Source organism: Serinus canaria, chromosome 1A (assembly GCF_022539315.1).
Source record: "Serinus canaria isolate serCan28SL12 chromosome 1A, serCan2020, whole genome shotgun sequence".
NCBI lineage: Eukaryota > Metazoa > Chordata > Aves > Passeriformes > Fringillidae > Serinus > Serinus canaria.
The window spans coordinates 6,558,818-6,577,300 of NC_066314.1; the positions used below are offsets into that span (position 1 = coordinate 6,558,818).

At 42.9% G+C, this 18,483-nt stretch overlaps 1 protein-coding gene across 2 annotated transcripts in view; it reads right to left on the reverse strand.

The window, feature by feature from the left end:
• The window catches only part of BEND7 (BEN domain containing 7), a 47,249-nt gene extending 39,704 nt beyond the window's left edge, over window positions 1–7,545 (reverse strand). For both annotated transcript variants that reach the window (XM_030238659.2, XM_030238658.2), the window contains exons 1-2: window positions 6,936–7,545; window positions 3,050–3,133 (exon numbers count right to left, since the gene is read on the reverse strand). In XM_030238659.2, the coding sequence (XP_030094519.2) occupies window positions 3,050–3,133; window positions 6,936–7,413 (562 nt within the window). In that variant the 5' untranslated portion in view covers window positions 7,414–7,545. The remainder of the gene's footprint in view (window positions 1–3,049; window positions 3,134–6,935) is intronic.
• Window positions 7,546–18,483: the final 10,938 nt, after the last annotated feature.

Here is an 18,483-nt window from a genome sequence, read left to right on the forward strand (position 1 = left end):
TTTTTACCATGACACAGCGAAGTTATTAATCTGCTGCCTTCCATTTCAACAATGGAAATGCTGTAAAATGCACAGACACCTGCATTACAGTACATTTCAGTTCCACTTTATATCAGTCATAAACATCTCTGTTTTGGACATCTCTTCAAAACAAATGCTCCAAGCACACTGCGCGTAGCATGCAATTTTATGAAACTATAAAAGTTCTTCACTGTTAATTACACAGACAAATGTCTCATCACACATTTGATTACCAGGATAATATAATTAGTTTTCTGCATTAACCTTTCAAACACAGAGCCTGAATTTCAAGTTGAAAGCATTGTAAAAACACTCAGTCTGAAAGTATACTGTATTTTCACTTTTTTGTGTTGGTAATAAAAGTATTAAGACTGGAAAAAACCTATATGGTGCATGCAAAAGACTTTTTTTTTTAAAAGACAGTGTAAGTTTAATCATCACTGACAGCAACACACAGGTGTACATAGTCCCTTCAAGGGCTTGTAATACCAAGTCTGGGCAATCAGCCCTGCGACTTTACTGGAAAATCGGAAGTCAGGTCTGTTTTAAATTTCACCCATGTCTGAGGTTTAAGCATTTCACTCTGGGCTGCCTCCTCCTTCTCAGGCTGAGCAGTCTGTCCTGGTACAAGATAACTAAGCCCTTTCCTTCAGAACAAAAGACATGCCAGTCCTCATCCACAAAATATAGCAGTGATAGTCCACATTCCCTTGGATTCTTGTAAAGACTGTGGTTAGCACGTCCTTCATCTAGAAAGATGTGACTTCTTGTTCATCATCTTATCAGAACAAAGGACTGGGGGAGAGGACAAGCCACCCGATCCCCACTCCCAACACTGCACTACATGAGAAAACTTCTCAAGCTCTATTCAGATAGCAGTTGGACTCTACACCATTGCAGCCATCAGAGGTCATATCCAGTACCATGTTCCTTTAATTGCACTGAAGCTTTCTCCAATTTTCAGCCTACATTTACACGAAGCTGTATTGTACCCATCTATGCTGGTGCAAAAAAGACCATCTAGGTCCATCAGGTCTTTCTTGACATCTCATCCTTATTTTATCTGTATGTTAAACAAGCTGGATTATTCTGATTTACTCATTTACCCTAGCAACTCCCCTCTTCTCAACAGCAGTTTTGAGTTAACCATGCTCAGCTGTGTAACAAAGGCATTTCCACATCCCATTTGTCGCAAAGCTCCACTCATTTATAGACTGCCACTAACATTTTACCTTCCCTAAAGGTAATAGTTTCAATGCTGTATCATAGCATCCATTCCATACTGAAGGCTACATCACACAGATTTCAACTGCTGATCCCATGGATCACTTAAACTGGAGAACAAACTTGACTCTAAATCACCAAGTTGGAATAAACATCCTTCAGAGATAAATTTTGCCATAAAACAGTGAAATCAAGTGAAGCAGTGATTATACCCTGACTATACCTGATAAGGAAGATCCTTGATAGGATTCACATTCTTAAAAGCTAAATTTTGACTGACTCTTGAAATAGGTGAACTTGAGGCACTTAAGTGCCAGAACACTTTCAGTCATAATGAAAAGCTGGACTTACTAAAAAATAAAAACCCAAACAAATCTAAGGACAACCAAGCCAAAATCAAGATCAGTGGGTCTGACTCGCAGCACAAATGTCAAAGCACAGACTTCTGCACATTCTTAGAGCACCCTGGCGGATGCCCAATTTTTGCTAAAGCTTTTCATGACTTAGAGTTGGAAGAAAAATCATTTCAAGTAAACCTGTGGTGGAGCTCACTCCATCAGGTTTATCAGACTTCACCAAAAGTGCTTCCAGAACATAAAATCCAAACACAAAGCACAGCAGTGGCCTTTGCTTCTCCTTGGAAATGGGTGTAGGGAAGAAATACTTGCTCAAATGGTGCAAATCTGAGAAGGGAATTTAAGGCAGCTCCAACCCCTGTTTTAACACATCCTCCTATTCTCTCCCATTTGCTTCTGACCTCTAGAAGAGGATGTGGCACTATGAATTTAGGAGACAAAGGCATTTTGCATGCAAAGTAACTTCAGGTGCCAATTCCCACATTTCAACGCTACTTTCTGGCTCCAGGGGGCAACACACACAGGCTACAGAAACCTTAAATCACCCCACAAAAATGTTTTGGCTCCTGGTACTGAAAAGGAGAGGCAGACATTCCCAAGTTTCTTGGTGCTACGGCATCTGCTTTCTCCAAAGCCTGAACAGAGTGTTCACAAGCTTGCTTTATACAGCTCAAAAAACCGGCCCCTCCTTCTTTGAATTTAGCTTGACAAATCTTTGCCAAGAGGGGCTTTATCCAGGTGAGGTCCTGGATGCAACTGGAAGGGGACAGAAGCAGGAAAGGAAGAAGCACTCTGCAGCTGAGGAGTTACAGAGGATAAAAAGCACACAAGAAAGGTAAAGGTTCACTGATAGACAGTCACTGATATGCTGTAATACATATCATGCTACAGACTCTATATTACTTCTGTATTTTCTTTACACATTTTTAACTGTTGATTTAATTTAATTTTGCCATGCCAAGATTAGCAGGCAAGCTCCAGAGGTGAAAGGACATTACATTAAGACAGCACATTAATCCTCTATCCCACCCAAGGCAGAAGCAAAACCAAACAAATAGCAGCTTCCTGGAAATTGAATTTCTGTTATCCAGATGTCAAAGATGTAATACCCCAATTACACAAACTATTGCCAGTGAAGCATGCCAGGGAATATGCAATGTAAATGGGGTGAGCACAGAGCTGCAAAACTGCAGAGTCAGCATCTGGCTCTCTGAGTGAGCGATAATTAGCACTGTGTGTAGACACTAATAAACATTTATGTCTGAAATTACAACTTTTAGCAGTGTTAATAAAGGATATATTGGCAATTCATAGAATAAAAGGGTCTTGAAAAGAATGTCATATTAAACAATGGCAGGCGCTTTCTGTGCTTGCACAGAGGTTTTTTCCTCCCTAATTGCAAATGGCCACGCAATGTTGCTCGAAAATTAATCAACACAAGCACATACCTAAAAAAACTGGTTGTGTTTCTTTGGTCTCCCCATTAACATCATTGCTGTAGTCAGAGATCTTATATATCTCATGATGGTAATCTGGAATGAAAAACGATAAAAAAAATTAGAATTCAAGTGATCTGGAAAAAATGAACACTGAACACATTGCTACAGTTTTACTACACAATTTATCAATATATCTGCAGTTTATTTCATGTACATCAAATTAACCACAGAAAATGTGCTCTGTATCAGCACCTCCTAAAAAACCTTTGCTCACACTGGAGAGACTCAGCTCAAATATTTCACAGATTTTAGGGAATAGCTACGCCTGTCCTAAATTACTGTGTTCATTTTCACAGCAAATTATCCCACCAGATGCCAATTATCTGGCTTCTTGCTTTACAGAAGGAAAGCAGATTTATAATGAAAACTTTACCCTCCCAGAGACCAAGGCAAACTTTCAAACTTCACCTCAGTAAGGAATCAGCAATGCACATCAGGGCTGTATTGCTCAGCTGGCTTGACTCATAATGATGTCACTGGCCTCCCAATTCTGAAGAAAGGAGGTTCAGTGACACCTTAGGATATTCACTTATAGAAATTAATGCCTGTGATGACCTGAAGAATTAGCACTGGCATCTCACATACAGAGGTGTTACAAGATATTAAAAAAAGAAAATTACCACTAAGTTTCTATTTTAAATAAAAGAATATTTTGCTGTGAAGGTCTCTGTTGTAACACCAGGCAGGTGTTCACTAAAACCAGAACTTTGTTTACAGAGAGAGAAATAGTAAGTCCAAGTAAAAAAAAAGTATCTCAAGGCAGCTCTCCTGGATGGTATTTCTGACTCTGATACTGGCACAAACTCTCTCCTTCGGCAAATCGCTCAAGACTGAACAATATATTCAGTGTCTTGAAAGAGCCACCTCCCCACCTCACTCCTTCCATGCCCTCCCAGTTCTCAACACTCTCAGCTACTCCCTCCTTAAACTGATTTTATGTTTACTTGCCTCACAAAAAGTGAGGCAGAGATTAACTCATGGAAGGGATTTTGGGGGGATTCACTTAAGAGGTGTAACACAAGTGGAGGGCAGCATAAGCAGCTCCTTCCACAAGCAGCACACCTGCACCTCTGACCAAACGGGCACAGGACTGGAAAAGTCTCCTGGAAGACGCTTTTTTGTTAGGTGTGTTTATTTGTACAGGTCGCTTTTTTGTTAGGTGTGTTTATTTGTACAGCACGACTGTCTCGAAGGCACAAGAGGAGGAACAACCCAGTATGTAAACCAAAATCGAGCCCAACACAGCAAATCTATAGAATGAGAAGCGCCTGGAAAGAAAATGAGGGGGAAACGACCACACCACAGAACTGGAGAGGTCAGGGATAAGGTGCTACACAAAGGATTCCTCTGCTTCCCGAGCACACCCAGCCAATGAAATGGGTAAAGGTGAAGTCTGAGATACGACATCGAGGAAGTAAAGCTTCTTTTATGAGACTACACTGGCAGGATTTATGCTGCCTTCCAAGATCACTAGCTGCTCCTGCTGAGCAGAGGGCGTGATGCTTGGTGGGCACCTGATGGCCAGCCAGTCAGGGTCTACCTGCCACACTCTGCACCTTCATCCTCTCAAGGACATTCAAGATCTGTGGAAGCAAGTAAGTGGAAACTAGGACTTATGGACTCACAGTCCTTAGATATACAGATAACACCCAGTTTCTTCTCTAGAACTTCCCTGTATATCGAGCTGGTCATAATATTCTTCTGGTCTGCAGCTGCTGCCCTTAAGTCACCACATTTCATCCCAGAGGTGGCTGTGTTTTAGCACAGCAATGGACTTTCTCTTGATTTGGTCACTATTGATCATTGCGATAAGGTGCTCAAAGTAATTTTTGGGACAGAATAAGCATTGTATAGGCACACATCAATAGCAGATGGTGTGTTACCAACCAATGCATACAGCATAGCCTTTTCTCTTTGGTTTCCTTTTTCTGCCTTAGATGTCACAGTCCAGGACTGGAAAACTGTATCAATTTCACAACAGTAAACACTAAACTGTGACATTACAGAATAACTCCTGCAAGAGGCAAAGGCCAATTACAAGAGACAACTATTTATATATAATTATCTTTCTAATCAACTGTGATAGAAAAGAGTATGAGAGTGCAGACTCACATACAAAACCTGATTTTTATCTCCTCCACTCTCAAAGTAAAAAGACATAATTTTCTCTCTAGCATATGCTTTTAGTGTAGCTTTGTATTTGACTCTCTACATCCAAAAAGAGACCACAGATAAAACATTATTAATAATGTACCATCTTAACTGGATTTACCTATTAAAATAAGGTTAAATAGATTGTCTCATACACTGAGGCATATCTAAAACTGTAAGAAGTGGCAACTGAGATTGGCAAAACAGTAAGCTATTTCTAGCAAATACTCTTTTTACAGGAACATTAGGACAAAAAGAAAAAAAAGCAAAATTTCAGTTTTGTTTTTCCACATTTTGCTTTCACCATCTCCACACTCCAGCCCAGTCAAGCACTAACTCTGCCTCCAAGTTGGGAGCATGTTCAGTGCCAAAACCCCACAAACCAAGCCTGTTCTCTGTAAAATTACCCCCTTGATCGGTTTGCTAATGGATGCAGACCTCCAATGCATTTCAGACACGTCTGGCAAGTCCCTGCCCCTCTAGTTTTAACAGGGACCATGTGTGATGCCCCAGACCCCCCTACCTCGATACAGCAGTCATTATTTACTAATCCCACCAAGTGAGTTTATTTCCATCTTTGAATTTCTTTGCTTCAAACGTAATTTTGCAAAGCACTCCCCAGACAGCACGTCTTGACACTCGTGTGTGTGTCCCCCTTTTCACCAGCGTGACATTACACCCAAGCAGTCACCTGCCTTGAACTTGGCATGCAGGACACACACAGCGTTTCATGGAGATATTCCCGTCCAATACTTGGGAACACAAAAGGAGAAACGATCTCGAATTAATTCCATCAGGGCAAAAAAACATCTCATCAGCCGGAGAAGGGATAAATCCCCGACCAAAATAAATCCCTAGGGCTGGGAAGTCCACCTGTGAAAACGCCTACCAGCGGCTCTATCTTTTTTCCCCTTTAATTAAAGAAAACAACAACAAGAAGACTGTAACACAGAGCTCTGCTTCTTGCCCGACATGAATTCAAATATTTCTCCCCTCACGATCCCTTTTAAAATATCCTCTTTTCCAAAAGCAAACGCACCCCGAGCGAACAAGTTACACGCCAGCGGCTCTCCCCTGCCCACGTACAATTAATTACCTGCGTGGATTTTTAATAAAGCGATCTCGATTCAGCTTTTCTTTGCAATACAAGGATGTACACAGACGAGGACAGGAAAAGAAACACCCCAAATACAATAAATCCACAAGAGTTGAATACTAAGGAGGTCTGTCGCTGCTCAAGTGTCATTATTTTTTGCTCGCTTCCCAATTTTTTTTTACTACCCCCCGCCCAAGCAGAATTCACCACTAAACATGATCCAACTTTATTTTGAGCAAGGTTCTCTGCTTGGAAAAAAATAACACGTCCACCTGAGGTGGTGGTGGGAGGCTTGAGGTGGTGGTTTTGCAACAACACGTAACACACATGCAAAAATAATTAAAAAAAGAAAGAAGAAACGGGAAGGGGGTGAAAGAAATAAAATAAAAAAAAAAGAAAAAAAAAAAGAAAAAGATAGGCATGCAATGGTTTCGGGGAGTTCAGGCAGAGGATTGCGGAGTTCAATAACAGAGCCGGGAGGGAGCGGCGGCCCGGGGGCGCCGGCGTTTCATAACGCCCCGCTCCCCCCGGGGCAAAAGTCGGGGCTGCCCCCGGCCAGCGAACAAAGCCCGGCCGCCCCCGCCTTACCTTCGTTGACCAGTTTAAAGCTTTGGGATTTCCTGCTCCTCTTCCTCTGGGCGAACTCCATGGTGCGGGCAGGAAGGAGCGGGGCGGACACAGGACCGAGCTCCGTCCCTCCGATCAGCAATACACGCGGGGGTTGGGAGAGACGGCGGCTCCGGCGGCGAATAAAGGGATCCGGGACAAGTTGGCTCCGGTCTCCCCCCCGCTCCCGCCCCGAACTTTGAGGAAAAGCGGGGTGCGGCGGGGGGAGCCCCGCGGGGGCGATGCCGCCGCCTTCCCCCCCGCCGGCTGCGCGGCCGCGGCCCGGCGGCGAAGGGCGGCCCGCAATGGCTTCGCCGCCGGCGCCGGGACCCCGGTGCCACCTGCTGGGGGAAGGAAGGCGGCGGTTCCGCCGGCCGGGAGCCGCCGCCACCCCGGGGCCGGCCCGCCGCCACTCGGCCCCGCCGCGGGCTGAGGGCGAGGGGCTGAGGGGCAGCGCCATTTTGTGTCCCCCTCCCGCCGCGCGTCTCGCACACGGGCACCGGCGCTGCCCGCTCAGCACCGCGGTGCTGCCCGCGGCTCCCCTCAGGGGCTGAGGCGGGGGGGACTCCTCGTGTTTAGCAGGACCGGGCCAGGGCCGGCGGGGAGGGGGTTGAACTTGGCGTGCGGAAGTGGGTAAACCTCAGGAACTGATGGCAACACCTGTTTGTTGCCGTGTTTTGCAGGGATTATCGCAGCGATGTGTCCGCTGGTGCCATGGACCGAGGCCTGGAGAAGAGCGCCGAGCCGCCAGCTGGGCTGAGCTCTGCCAAGCCTGGATCGCCTTAGCAAGAGGAAGGGAGTCCCACGGCCAAAAACTGGATCGCCTTAGCGAGAGGAAGAGAGTCTCGGCTCTCCAGAGGAGCGAGATTTAGGGCGTCTGGCAGCCCTCCCGACGGTCACCGTGAGGTCACTGCAGCCATACGGCTGGCCCAAACACAGCTGAAATTAGTGCTTTGATTTATTCACCACTTGACGCCTTCAGCCGCACTTCCAGTTTGCTCAGTGTGCTAAATTCACTGAGGGTGGAGTGTTTTTTTTATTATTTTTTTTTTTTTTTACAGCCGAGAGTGCTTTTGCCTGGTGCCTGTAGAGAAAAGACCCAGGCGTTTACAGTTATGACTGCTGATAACTGCAAACACAGCTCCGATCATCATCTTGTGTTTTACATGTAGTCAGACTGTGTTGTGACAAGGAGAAGACTATGTGATACTTGCATACGCCTACTTGAACAGATGCAAATGCAGATCTTGCCTTGGTCTCCTCAGAGTACCCAGGAGAATCCCGTTAGCTCCAGTAATATTGACCGACCCTATCACTCAGAATAATGACATAAAATGAGCAGGAGGGAAGCAAATTGAATACTAACAGTAGCGATTTGTATACTATGTGCATGGACATAGTCGGACCTGAATTCTTCAGTGCAAGGTGCTGTCCTGACACCACACAGAGAGTATATGTGGTTCTGAAAAGAAAAATTGGGAAATAGCCTTAATGGTGAAGCAATATCAGAAAATATGCCTAATGGTAAAATTTATTATATGCTGGAAAATTAAATTCACGAGGGAGGTTATGGAAACCTCACAGATTGGGTAGGGGTGTAATTTTCTATTAAATTGCTAAGTGGAAAATCCCAGAGGCAATCAGTATGCTACTTTTGGAATTTTCCTAAACTTCTCTGGAAGACTTTATGAAAAGAAACTGGGCTAACGTACTATTTAAAATCCTGCATTATATATTTTTGGGAGGATGCTGAAGCAGCAAAGGTAGATGGATGTCATATGCTGTTTGCTGGATCTTGTGGGTCCAATTAATCTCTGGTACAGTGTAATGAAGTTGGGTCTGAAATGCAGCAGTGTGCCTAAATTTTTCCTACAAAAAGAGTATTTTCTCTTTTTTTTTTTTTCCTTTTCCCAAACAGTCTGCTGATTCCTGTCTGCTAACTAACTTTATTTACAGGACTTACATGCTGAAACTGTTGTGTTTGACTCTCATCCTTCCTGGGACAATAGGAGAATTTTTATAAAGCATAAGGCCCTCATTTACAGTTCAGCTCACATGATGAGCTTTATCCTGCATTTGCCAAAGGAATGTGCTACAAAAATCTTTTCTGTTTTCCTCTGTTACTCAATTTTGTGAAACATTTTGGGATATAATTTATGAAAATGTGATGGCAATGTTTTATCAGCTGCTCTCTTACTGGTTTTAGTTCTTCCTTCCTTGTGCTGATATTTTGCTTAAAGGGGCGCTCGTGGCTTTAAATGACATTTCAGTCTGGGCAATGCAGTTTCCAGTAATGTTTTCCAAGAGTTAGCACATCCCCTTTTCCACTGATATTTCTCATTTTCCTTTTTGTGAGTTAGAGAGATCCTTTTCATGCAGAATAAGCCTGATCCTGCAAGCTAGCCTAATTGTGGTTGCTCAGATGAATAAATCTTGCAGCTTTCATTTCTGAAAGTACAAGCCAGTGTGGATACCACAGCCCCAATCCTGCCATCTCATCTGCATAAAAGTGAATTAGAAACTAGGACAAGGTGACTTTAGGTCAAAGTCTTGTAGTTATCCATACAACACGTAGGAGGATCTGGTAGCTGGAAGCAGCTTTCTGTCCTGCACTGCTGGTGCTTCTCAGCTGGGACTTAGAAAAAACTACACAAACTCAAAGGCTTCCAGGTACAGGGAGCTGTGAGTCTGTTGTTGGGCATTTTGGGGTGGGCATCCTAAAACTGGGCTGGGATCATCTGCTCGTTTGTCACAGGCCAGCATTGCATTATTCCAGCTGGAGAAATGTAGAGATGAAAGTCCTCTTTATCCCATTAGAATGGCTGCCTTGTGTCACCCTAGATAGTCACTGCCTGCATTGCTGTGGCAGCCAAGTGACTTAGGATAAAGTGCACACTGACTGTGGGGGGCAGACAGCTTTCAACTTCTTTTTTTATTTCAGTTTCTGTCTTGCTATAATGTTGCTATTATTACATATTAAGAACCCATAGGTCATTTTTTTTCTGGTGAAATTATGAAAAATTCTGAGCATTTTGTATCTATTCATGAATGGTCTCAAAGTATTTCCTCAAACCATTAACTGAGTAATGTATTTTTCAAAATGCCATGAAATTAGCTGACTAAATAAGGGCTTTGTCTTGCAACATGTCCCAAGTCAGTATGATCATCCCTGATGATTTCTTAGCTAACATTTTATTATGCTTCAAATTACTTTCAAAATATCCCCTCCCCATTCTAACTGATAGTAATTTTTCCAATAATTTTCTGGTGTGCAAAATACTTTTCTTTTTCATTTCAGATTGTGAGCTAACTGATTAAATATAATTAATCTAGTAATATCCCAGTATCAACAGCAGCAGTGCTCTTCACACAAGATGTCCCAGACTTTTTGTTTCCGGGTGTGTCCAGTTCATGATAATGTTTTATTATTCAGAAGTAGGATGGTATAGGACAAAGATGACTAAAGAGTCCTAGAGCTGAGGAGAATTAAGTAAGTGTACTAAGAACCACTTCAGATTTTCAGTTGGAGAAATTATAGTGGAGAAAGATTCATAAACTCCGTGATTTGATCTGAGGCTTAAAGTCTAATGTCAAGGAATTCATGTGAGGTTGTGTGAAGTGGGAAGAGGCTGCTGACTGTCACATTAATAGCACCATGATTACCACTCATCTTGGAGCCTGACGAGGTTCCATGTGGTATTAGGGAGCAGGAGAAGGGTGAAGAGACCAGAAGCTGTACAGGTGACAGGTTAATAGGTGAGCTGTTTTGGTTAGTTATGTGTAATGAATGGCACTGAGGATTTTATAAACTGTAGTAGTGGTTTTGAGGTCATATGACATATGTGGGCAGTACTTAGCCCCAAAGCTGACAATAGGCCACGTTGTGCTCTGCTGTCTCTCTACAAACCTTCCCTTTCAGCAGGCTCTCAGGCTGGCACATCCAAGGACTGGGTCATTAGGAGGAAGGTTTCTGGATGTCCTTCAGAATTCTGAAGTCAGGAGTGCAGCTTAACTTGTTTTCCAATCCTTCTTAAGTTTTTCCTGACCATTTGAGTCACAGTGTGGACATTTCATGTCTCTGTCCTTATTCTCTTTTTCTTTTGGAACACAGTTTTTAAATGTCTACTTGTTAATCTTTCACATATAAATTTTAAAGAAAAAAAATACAGGACAGACCAATGTTTTCATCTGTTTGCCAGCTCAGGGAGACCAAAACATTCCAGAACTGTCTCAACAATAAAGAATATAACTGAATATATGTACAAAGTGTTCTTTGTGTGTGCAGTCAAAAACCCTCTGAATATGTCCATATCAGAATGCAAACCTTCTAAACATTTCCATATCAGAATGCAAACCCCCTTTTGACTGTAAGGTTGAACTTCCCCCCCCCGTTTTGAATTTCTGTACAGCTTGGACTAAGATTGCAAGAGGAAAGGCACTGTATTTTAAGAGTCAATGCTTGATGGTCATCCACTCTGATCCAGTACTTGTGGATATTGGATATTAAGTCATCCCTAGGACAAAGTAGTGTTTGGGTTTGAATTCTGGGAATGGACAGGAGACCAAGGTGTCTAAGCAACAGATGTGGTTGAAGGATGAAGAAGAAAAGGTCTCTTTTTTATGAAAGAGGATGTGGAAGAGTAAAAGAAATCTGCCTGTATACATGGACTTTGCTTCTCTGCAACATGGAGAAACCATGGGCTGAACTAATTTTGGTCTTACAATCCAAGTCCTTCAAGGCAGCTGAGGACAATGTGAGTAGGGCTTGTTATTTTGCCTAGAAATTGGAACTTTTCTGCTATATAAAGAGTAATAGTGCTTAGAAGTTTTAGGCTGGATGTGTCTTTGCCTCACTACCACCTCTGCCTAAGAGATGAAATGCCAGGCTCGTGTCCTCAGGGCACGTTTGAGCTTTGGGTCATCCCAGAGTCAATGTCAGTGATGCCAGCCCAAGCACAGCAGTCAGCACTCCCAGTTCTGATGGATGCTGCAGGCACAAATTGCAGCAAGCTCAGCTCAGGGTCCAGCAGCCCAGCGAGCCCCCTGCTAGGGAAAGTTCTAAGAGGGTCATGCTGCTAATCATTCCTCCATTTTTGTGTCAATTTGCTTCAGCCACAGCAGCTGAAGGCCGATGGAAGAGTGCAGCCATGCAATCGCTGGAGCTACAGATGGAAAACGAATGCAGCATCAGCTGCAGGAACAAAAGCATTTAATACCATTACACAGCTCCTTGAGGCTGTGGGGTGAAGCCCAGGCAGCAGCCATGCTCCTCTAAGTCCTGACTGAGCCTGATGTGGAGATGTTGTGCTGTACTCCACAGCCCAGCCTCTTGCCATTTTTAGCTTGCCACAGGGACTTGCTCTCCATGTCTCGATTCTGCCTTGATCCTCTTCCATTTCTCCTGCCACACATTAGTAAATGCACTTGCAGTAAAATCAATGGGAGTTTGAAAACTAAAAGTAATGTGTGCTTTGGTATGCTACTAATCCACTTATTTGGATCCTCTTACTGCTCCTCTGGGCTGCCCTGATCCTCTCTATCAGCCCACCCAGCTGCTCTGATCTGCTCTCTAAACTTCTGCCGTGGCTATATTAGCATCCCTGTCAACTCACAGGGCTGCTGCCTCAACACCATCAATCCCCTCTCCCAATGAGAGTTTCTCTACTAATAATCCCTGTAGCTCAGAATACTGATGCAAACTAAAATAAATTCATGAAAAGTTGCTGCATTTCCTACTAAGATGTTCTATTTTCCTAAATGTTTTCCAACAGTACTTATATTTCAGGCTGTTGAAATGGTTTCAGACACATTCATAACCACCTGCCTGCTTTTCAGTTCTAAAAAATAAAATTTCATTTCAAGGTACAATGGAGTTCAAAATCTACTCACACATGCACTTTTTAAAGAGAGATTATGTGAATTTTAAATCTGTGTCAGGCTGGAGACTGACAACATCTGAAAAAGGTGCTTTTATTCAGCAGTAAGATACATACAGCAGCATTTTCATTAATGTGACCCCCCCTGGATTTACCTTCAGAGATGTGTAGATACTGAAGACTCCATCACCCATTCAATCCCTGACCTCTCTGCTGAGGCAGCCAGTGCACCTGCATGGGCAGTTTCTCTGAGATGGACACATCCTGCAGGGATCAAACTGACAACACAGAATTATGATCATTTAGTAATAACTTTGAGAGATTTCTTGCCTGTGTTGAATAAAAGCTAATGAACTCAGAAGTACAATACTTTATGCTCAACCATTTATCTTCTATATGTATTAAAGTGGAAGAAAAATAGATGTTTTTATGTGCTTTTATACCATCCAACAAGATCTATTTGGTGTTTGGATGGTGTCTGTTAATACAGCTAAAATGTCTCAACCCCAAGGGATGTTAAGTGTAGATATTCCTTTGGGGAAGGTTGAATGGATCTAAAATGCAGTGCATGCAGTTTGACAACACAGTCTGTATTTGCAGGGCTTAGTCCTGTAACTGCACCTTTCCTGGAAAGACTTTGTTGTTTGGGTATGTGTAGTGCAAACTGATGCTGGGAGTAAGGATGTTCAATGCTTCACATCATTTGCCCTGCACTGCTGGAGTGCTAGAAAGAACAGCTACAAAAATACCAACAACAGCAAAAAACCAAAACCAAAGCAACAAAAAAAGGCAGCATGACCATTTTCCTCCAGGATGTTTTGGATTCTTTAACAGCCACAAATGGCCACTGCTGTCAAAAAAGCGCAGTCTCCCTAGTGACATCTTGGGACCGATTCCTTAGGGACTCTGATGACACAGTGCCATTAGCTGAGCTATGAATACTGTTCCTGAAACAACAGAATTTTCATTAGATATCTCACATATCAGCCAGTTTGGCAATAATTAGCTGTTCTTAAATGCAAAGCGATTTAGAAGCAACAATGAGCTTTTTACACCACCTTAGTTCTACAGATAATAAAGCTGCTGGGATAGGAAAGACTCGTGCATCCTATAGATAACCTAAACAATGCTCATAAATATTGCCTGGTCAAAATCAGAGAATAATTAACAGCCAAACATTATTTCAAGTGTGTTTCTAAAAGCCACACTAGCCTTAATAACCAGTAACATCCATATGGATGTCACTACTTTCCTAACTACTCTAACAGTGCATTCCAGAGGTGTGTCCTGGCAGACAGGAGTTGCAGGGGTTGATTTACTATAAGAACTAATCAAGTGATACTTTAAAAAGCAAAACAAACCAAATTCAAATGCTGCCTTCATGATACACAGGTGCTATACACTTTGGAAGACTTATAGTTGTTAAGAAATGTGGGAACCTTTTTTTCTGCCATTACCTCCCCAGTGAGCTTTCCTTGTCTTTGCAGTGTGATTTGGACACCTGTGGTGGAGCACTACCTCCAATTTCTTCCTCAGCCTTCTCTCTAGCTGAGTGTTTCTCTGACTGTGATCTCCTGGAGATTGTGTGCTGTTTGGAAAGCTGAATAAGAAAGTGAAAGCCCAGAGTGGCTTAAATTGACTAAATATAGGGGATGGGCCCATCCCTAATGTCAGGGTTGTAGGGAAGTGCAGTTTGCAATCCTTAGCAGCAATACTAACACTTCTGATAGAACATCTGGAGGTGCCTGTAGATATGACAAGCTGGAAGTACCTGTAAGCAAAGTAGATGTGAGGGCAAAAAAAGGGGAATTGGGTGGGTTAATCCCTCCCAAAAAGTTAAGGACTGCTTTAATAAAAAAAGAAAAGACAGACTGGGTGTACAGCTCCCTTTGCCAGAAGTGGACATACTTAGTCATGGTGTAAAGGCAATTATATTCAATGTCTTTTTTGGTATAGTGTTTTGAAGATGAATAAAAGGAACTGAACCAAGTACTTATCTGAAAAGGGCTTCCAAGAATCATCTGTGCCCTTGTTACTTGAAATGAGTTCTGCAATCTTGGTCAGCTGCAAGGCATCAGTTCTGCCTCCTGTGTGCAAGTGAAAGCATATGCTGGCTGAACTGGGGGTTTTCCCTTTTATAATAGATAAGTGAAACTGGATGCCCATAAAGATATGACCTGAAAACAACTATATGTAAACTGAATACAACCACTGAGAGCAGTCAAAATGATTCTGATCCGTTTTACCACTTTGGCAAATAGATGACATCGGGGTTATTTGAGTGAAACTGGGTTATTTGAGCTGCCTTCAATAATCTGTCTGTAGGTTGACAGTTGGCTTGCAGCATATAAAGCTGAGCAATCACTTAACCAGCTAGAATTTGGAATGAAACACCTCATGTATGTTTTAAGCTTCTATTTCTATTGCTTACAAGGCTCTTACGAATGTTCCAAGATTTTGAATAACTTCTAGATTTCCCTTTCCAGTCTTGATTTCATATTTAATGTTGTAAGGAAATTACTTCAAAGTAGCTTTGTGGTTAACTCTGTGGGGTTGTTCCAGAGGTCTGCAGAAACTTGGATCTAGGGAAAATGTGGGTAACACTATTGCTTCCAGACCCAAGCTCAGTTGCTGGGAGCTCTCAGGACTCTGCAAATGATTTTGAAAGAGCTTAAAGGCCTGACTACAGCCCTGACAGCAAATATCATATTTATTAATCACATGAGAGACAGAAATACACAGCCATGGTGGTACCAAACCAGCAGGATTGCCCTGAAAAGCAAAACAGGAGCAGAAGAAAACAAATAGTCAAGCTTTGGATTTATAGCAATGATCTAATTGACTTTAATGAGTAGAGTAATGCCATGTATGATAAACTGATAATTTGAAATACAGCTGGAAAAACACACATTTCACTGTTAAAAATATCTTATACAGTGATGTCATCTAAGGGATCATTGCATGGATGAGGGACTGGCACAGGCAAGGAACTGTCTGCTTTCACAACACAGTTAAACAGTTTCCACCCTCTCAGGGCTCCTCAGAATGGTGTCGACTTGGAGAAATCCTTTTGCAGTGTGGAGGAACAGTTTCCACTACGTGATCCAAGGATGAGATCTCACACTGTGAGCTTTCATGAGCACCATGAGTTTGTCCAGCAAGTGGTATTAGAGCCAAGGAGCACATGTGAATGGAGACAGTCAGAGGATGAGAGATCCATAATGAGGCAAGCAGGGACCATAGCGAATTGCCAGCACAGATATTGCCTCAGGAAGATGTTCTGAGGAACAGAGGAGCTTTGAACTGTGTCCAGTAAAGACCTGACCCAGCCATCTCAACAATCCATGTCCCTCAGAAAATGCTGCCCTGACCTCAAGGCAAAGAGGAGTCAAACAGATTTGCCATCCTGGAGATCAGACAGGAAGCAAGAGTGGATCTCTTCATGAGGTATCAGTGAAAGAAAAAAGATAGCACCTCTTCTTATAGATTAGAAGGTTTTGTAATCCCTTCAAAAAGAGAAATTTCAAATGGATGGATGGCACCAAAGATTTTTTTCTCTCCTGTTTTTTTTTGGGAGATATTGGTGAATGTCCTCAAAAAAAACCAGAACCAACATAACTACATATTTGCAAGCATACAGTAACTCTTTTGGGAGATGCAGTACTCTGTAGACTGCCACTTCTCCATAGGACAAGACAAAGTCTTGATCACAGAGGGGATTTACAATACAGGATGCTTTGATTTGGAGGCAAGAGAGCACAGAACCAGAAGTACTGGAAAAAGAGCAATTGTGGAAAGTTAAATCATCACTAGTGAACTTTTAGGCCACTTTTAGAGGTACAGCATTACTTTCCAACCTTGCCTTCCACCTTATGTTGGTGAAACAACCTTGAAAGTTGTTTCACCAACATAAACTAATCAGCTGCTTCTTTGTCCCTTTTACCCCTCCCTGACACCTTTAAAAAAAAAAACAAAAACAACAAAAAAACCAGCAACCCAGGGGACCTTTGGTCTAAGGGCCACCTGACAGTAACTGCATCTTTCTCACAAATACTGTGTGTGAGTTGGCTTTCCTCCTTCCAGCCACATAGGGATGTGGGAGAGAATCGGTAGTGTGAAAGTGAGAAGACTTCTGGATTGAAAGACAGTTCAATGGGACAGCAAAGGAAGAAAATAATAATAATAAAAATAATAATAATAAAAATAATAACAACAACAACTACAACAACAACAACATAATATACAAAACAATTGTCAGCTGTCCTGGCTGCCTTCTGTCCCCCAGTCTCATTGCTGGCAGGATATGAGAAGCTGAAAAGTCCTTGACTTAGTATAAACTCATGTTAGCAAAAACTAAAGCATCAGTGTGTTATCAGTTATTCTCATACCTGATCCAAACCACAGAACTGCACTAGGTACTAGGAAGAAAATTACCTGTATCCCTGCCAAAACCTGGCCAGTGAGAGACTGGAACAGGAAATGAAGCAAGGTCTAAGGCTGTGTGTACTCTAGACTAAATGAGGGGGCATCTGGCACTCTGATAGAAGCATCTGGATTCCTTTACCATAAAGTCCACTACAGAGTATTCCTCCGGCCTCTCGACTTATGCCCTTACCCAAATGTGGGCACATTCCCCCAGTACTCATACAGAGACATTCTTGGATGCCATCACCATCAGATGTGATATAATTTCCTCTTAGAGGGCTGTGAGAAGCGTAGGAGGGCTGCTCCTGCTTCCTCATTGCAAAGCAATTGCATTCAAGCCTGAGGTAAAGCAGTGCACGACTTCTAAATCCAGAACTCTCCAGCCTGGGGTTAAACAACCCCTGTAAACCACTGTGCCATTTTCTACAAGGAAGAGACATGACACACAGCTCAGGTTATCTAAAGTGGGTGAAAAGCCAGTTGTGGTTACAACTCTCCAAAAAGCTACTGAAGCTTTTTGTAATGGAGCTTACAATGGGGAAAGACAAGGAAGAAATCTGTGAGGACCTAAAGGTGAAAAAACATCTGAGAGGAGTTCTTACTCATTCTTCAAAGCCTTTCTGGTTTTCTGGACCCTTTGGACTTTACAAGCCACAAGGTGGAAACAGCTGGAGAAAATCAGGCAAATAATGAAAACAAGAGATTTCTTGATGTTGCTTCCTGTGTCACAAATGATGAGAGGCTGATGACAAAAGCATTTAGCTCTGGGGTGTGCACTCTAAGGAGCTCAGTCCCTACCAGCTGCCTCAAGGCCTGAAGGAAGCAGACACCAGATATCACAGGCATCCCACCTTCCTACATGGCATTTGCATCCTGTGTGGCTGGCCAGTAACCAGCCTCACTGAATCATTTAGGTTGGAAAAGATCTCTAAAAGCATCAAATCCAATCATTAACCCTTCAAGTCCACCAATAACCACGTCCCCAGGTGCCACCTCTATGCATCTTTTCAGTACCTCCCAGGATGGTGACTCCACCACTTCCCTGAGCAGCCTGTTCCAGTGCCTGACAACCCTTTTGGAGAAGAAATTTTTCTTGAGGCCGTGATTTATCTGATATTAGCTGTCATCTGCAACCAAGGCCCATCGCATGAGGCACTGCACAAACACAGAGAGACTTTTCCCCAAAGATTTTTCAAGCTAAACAGAGAAGACAGCTGAATAAATTGCAC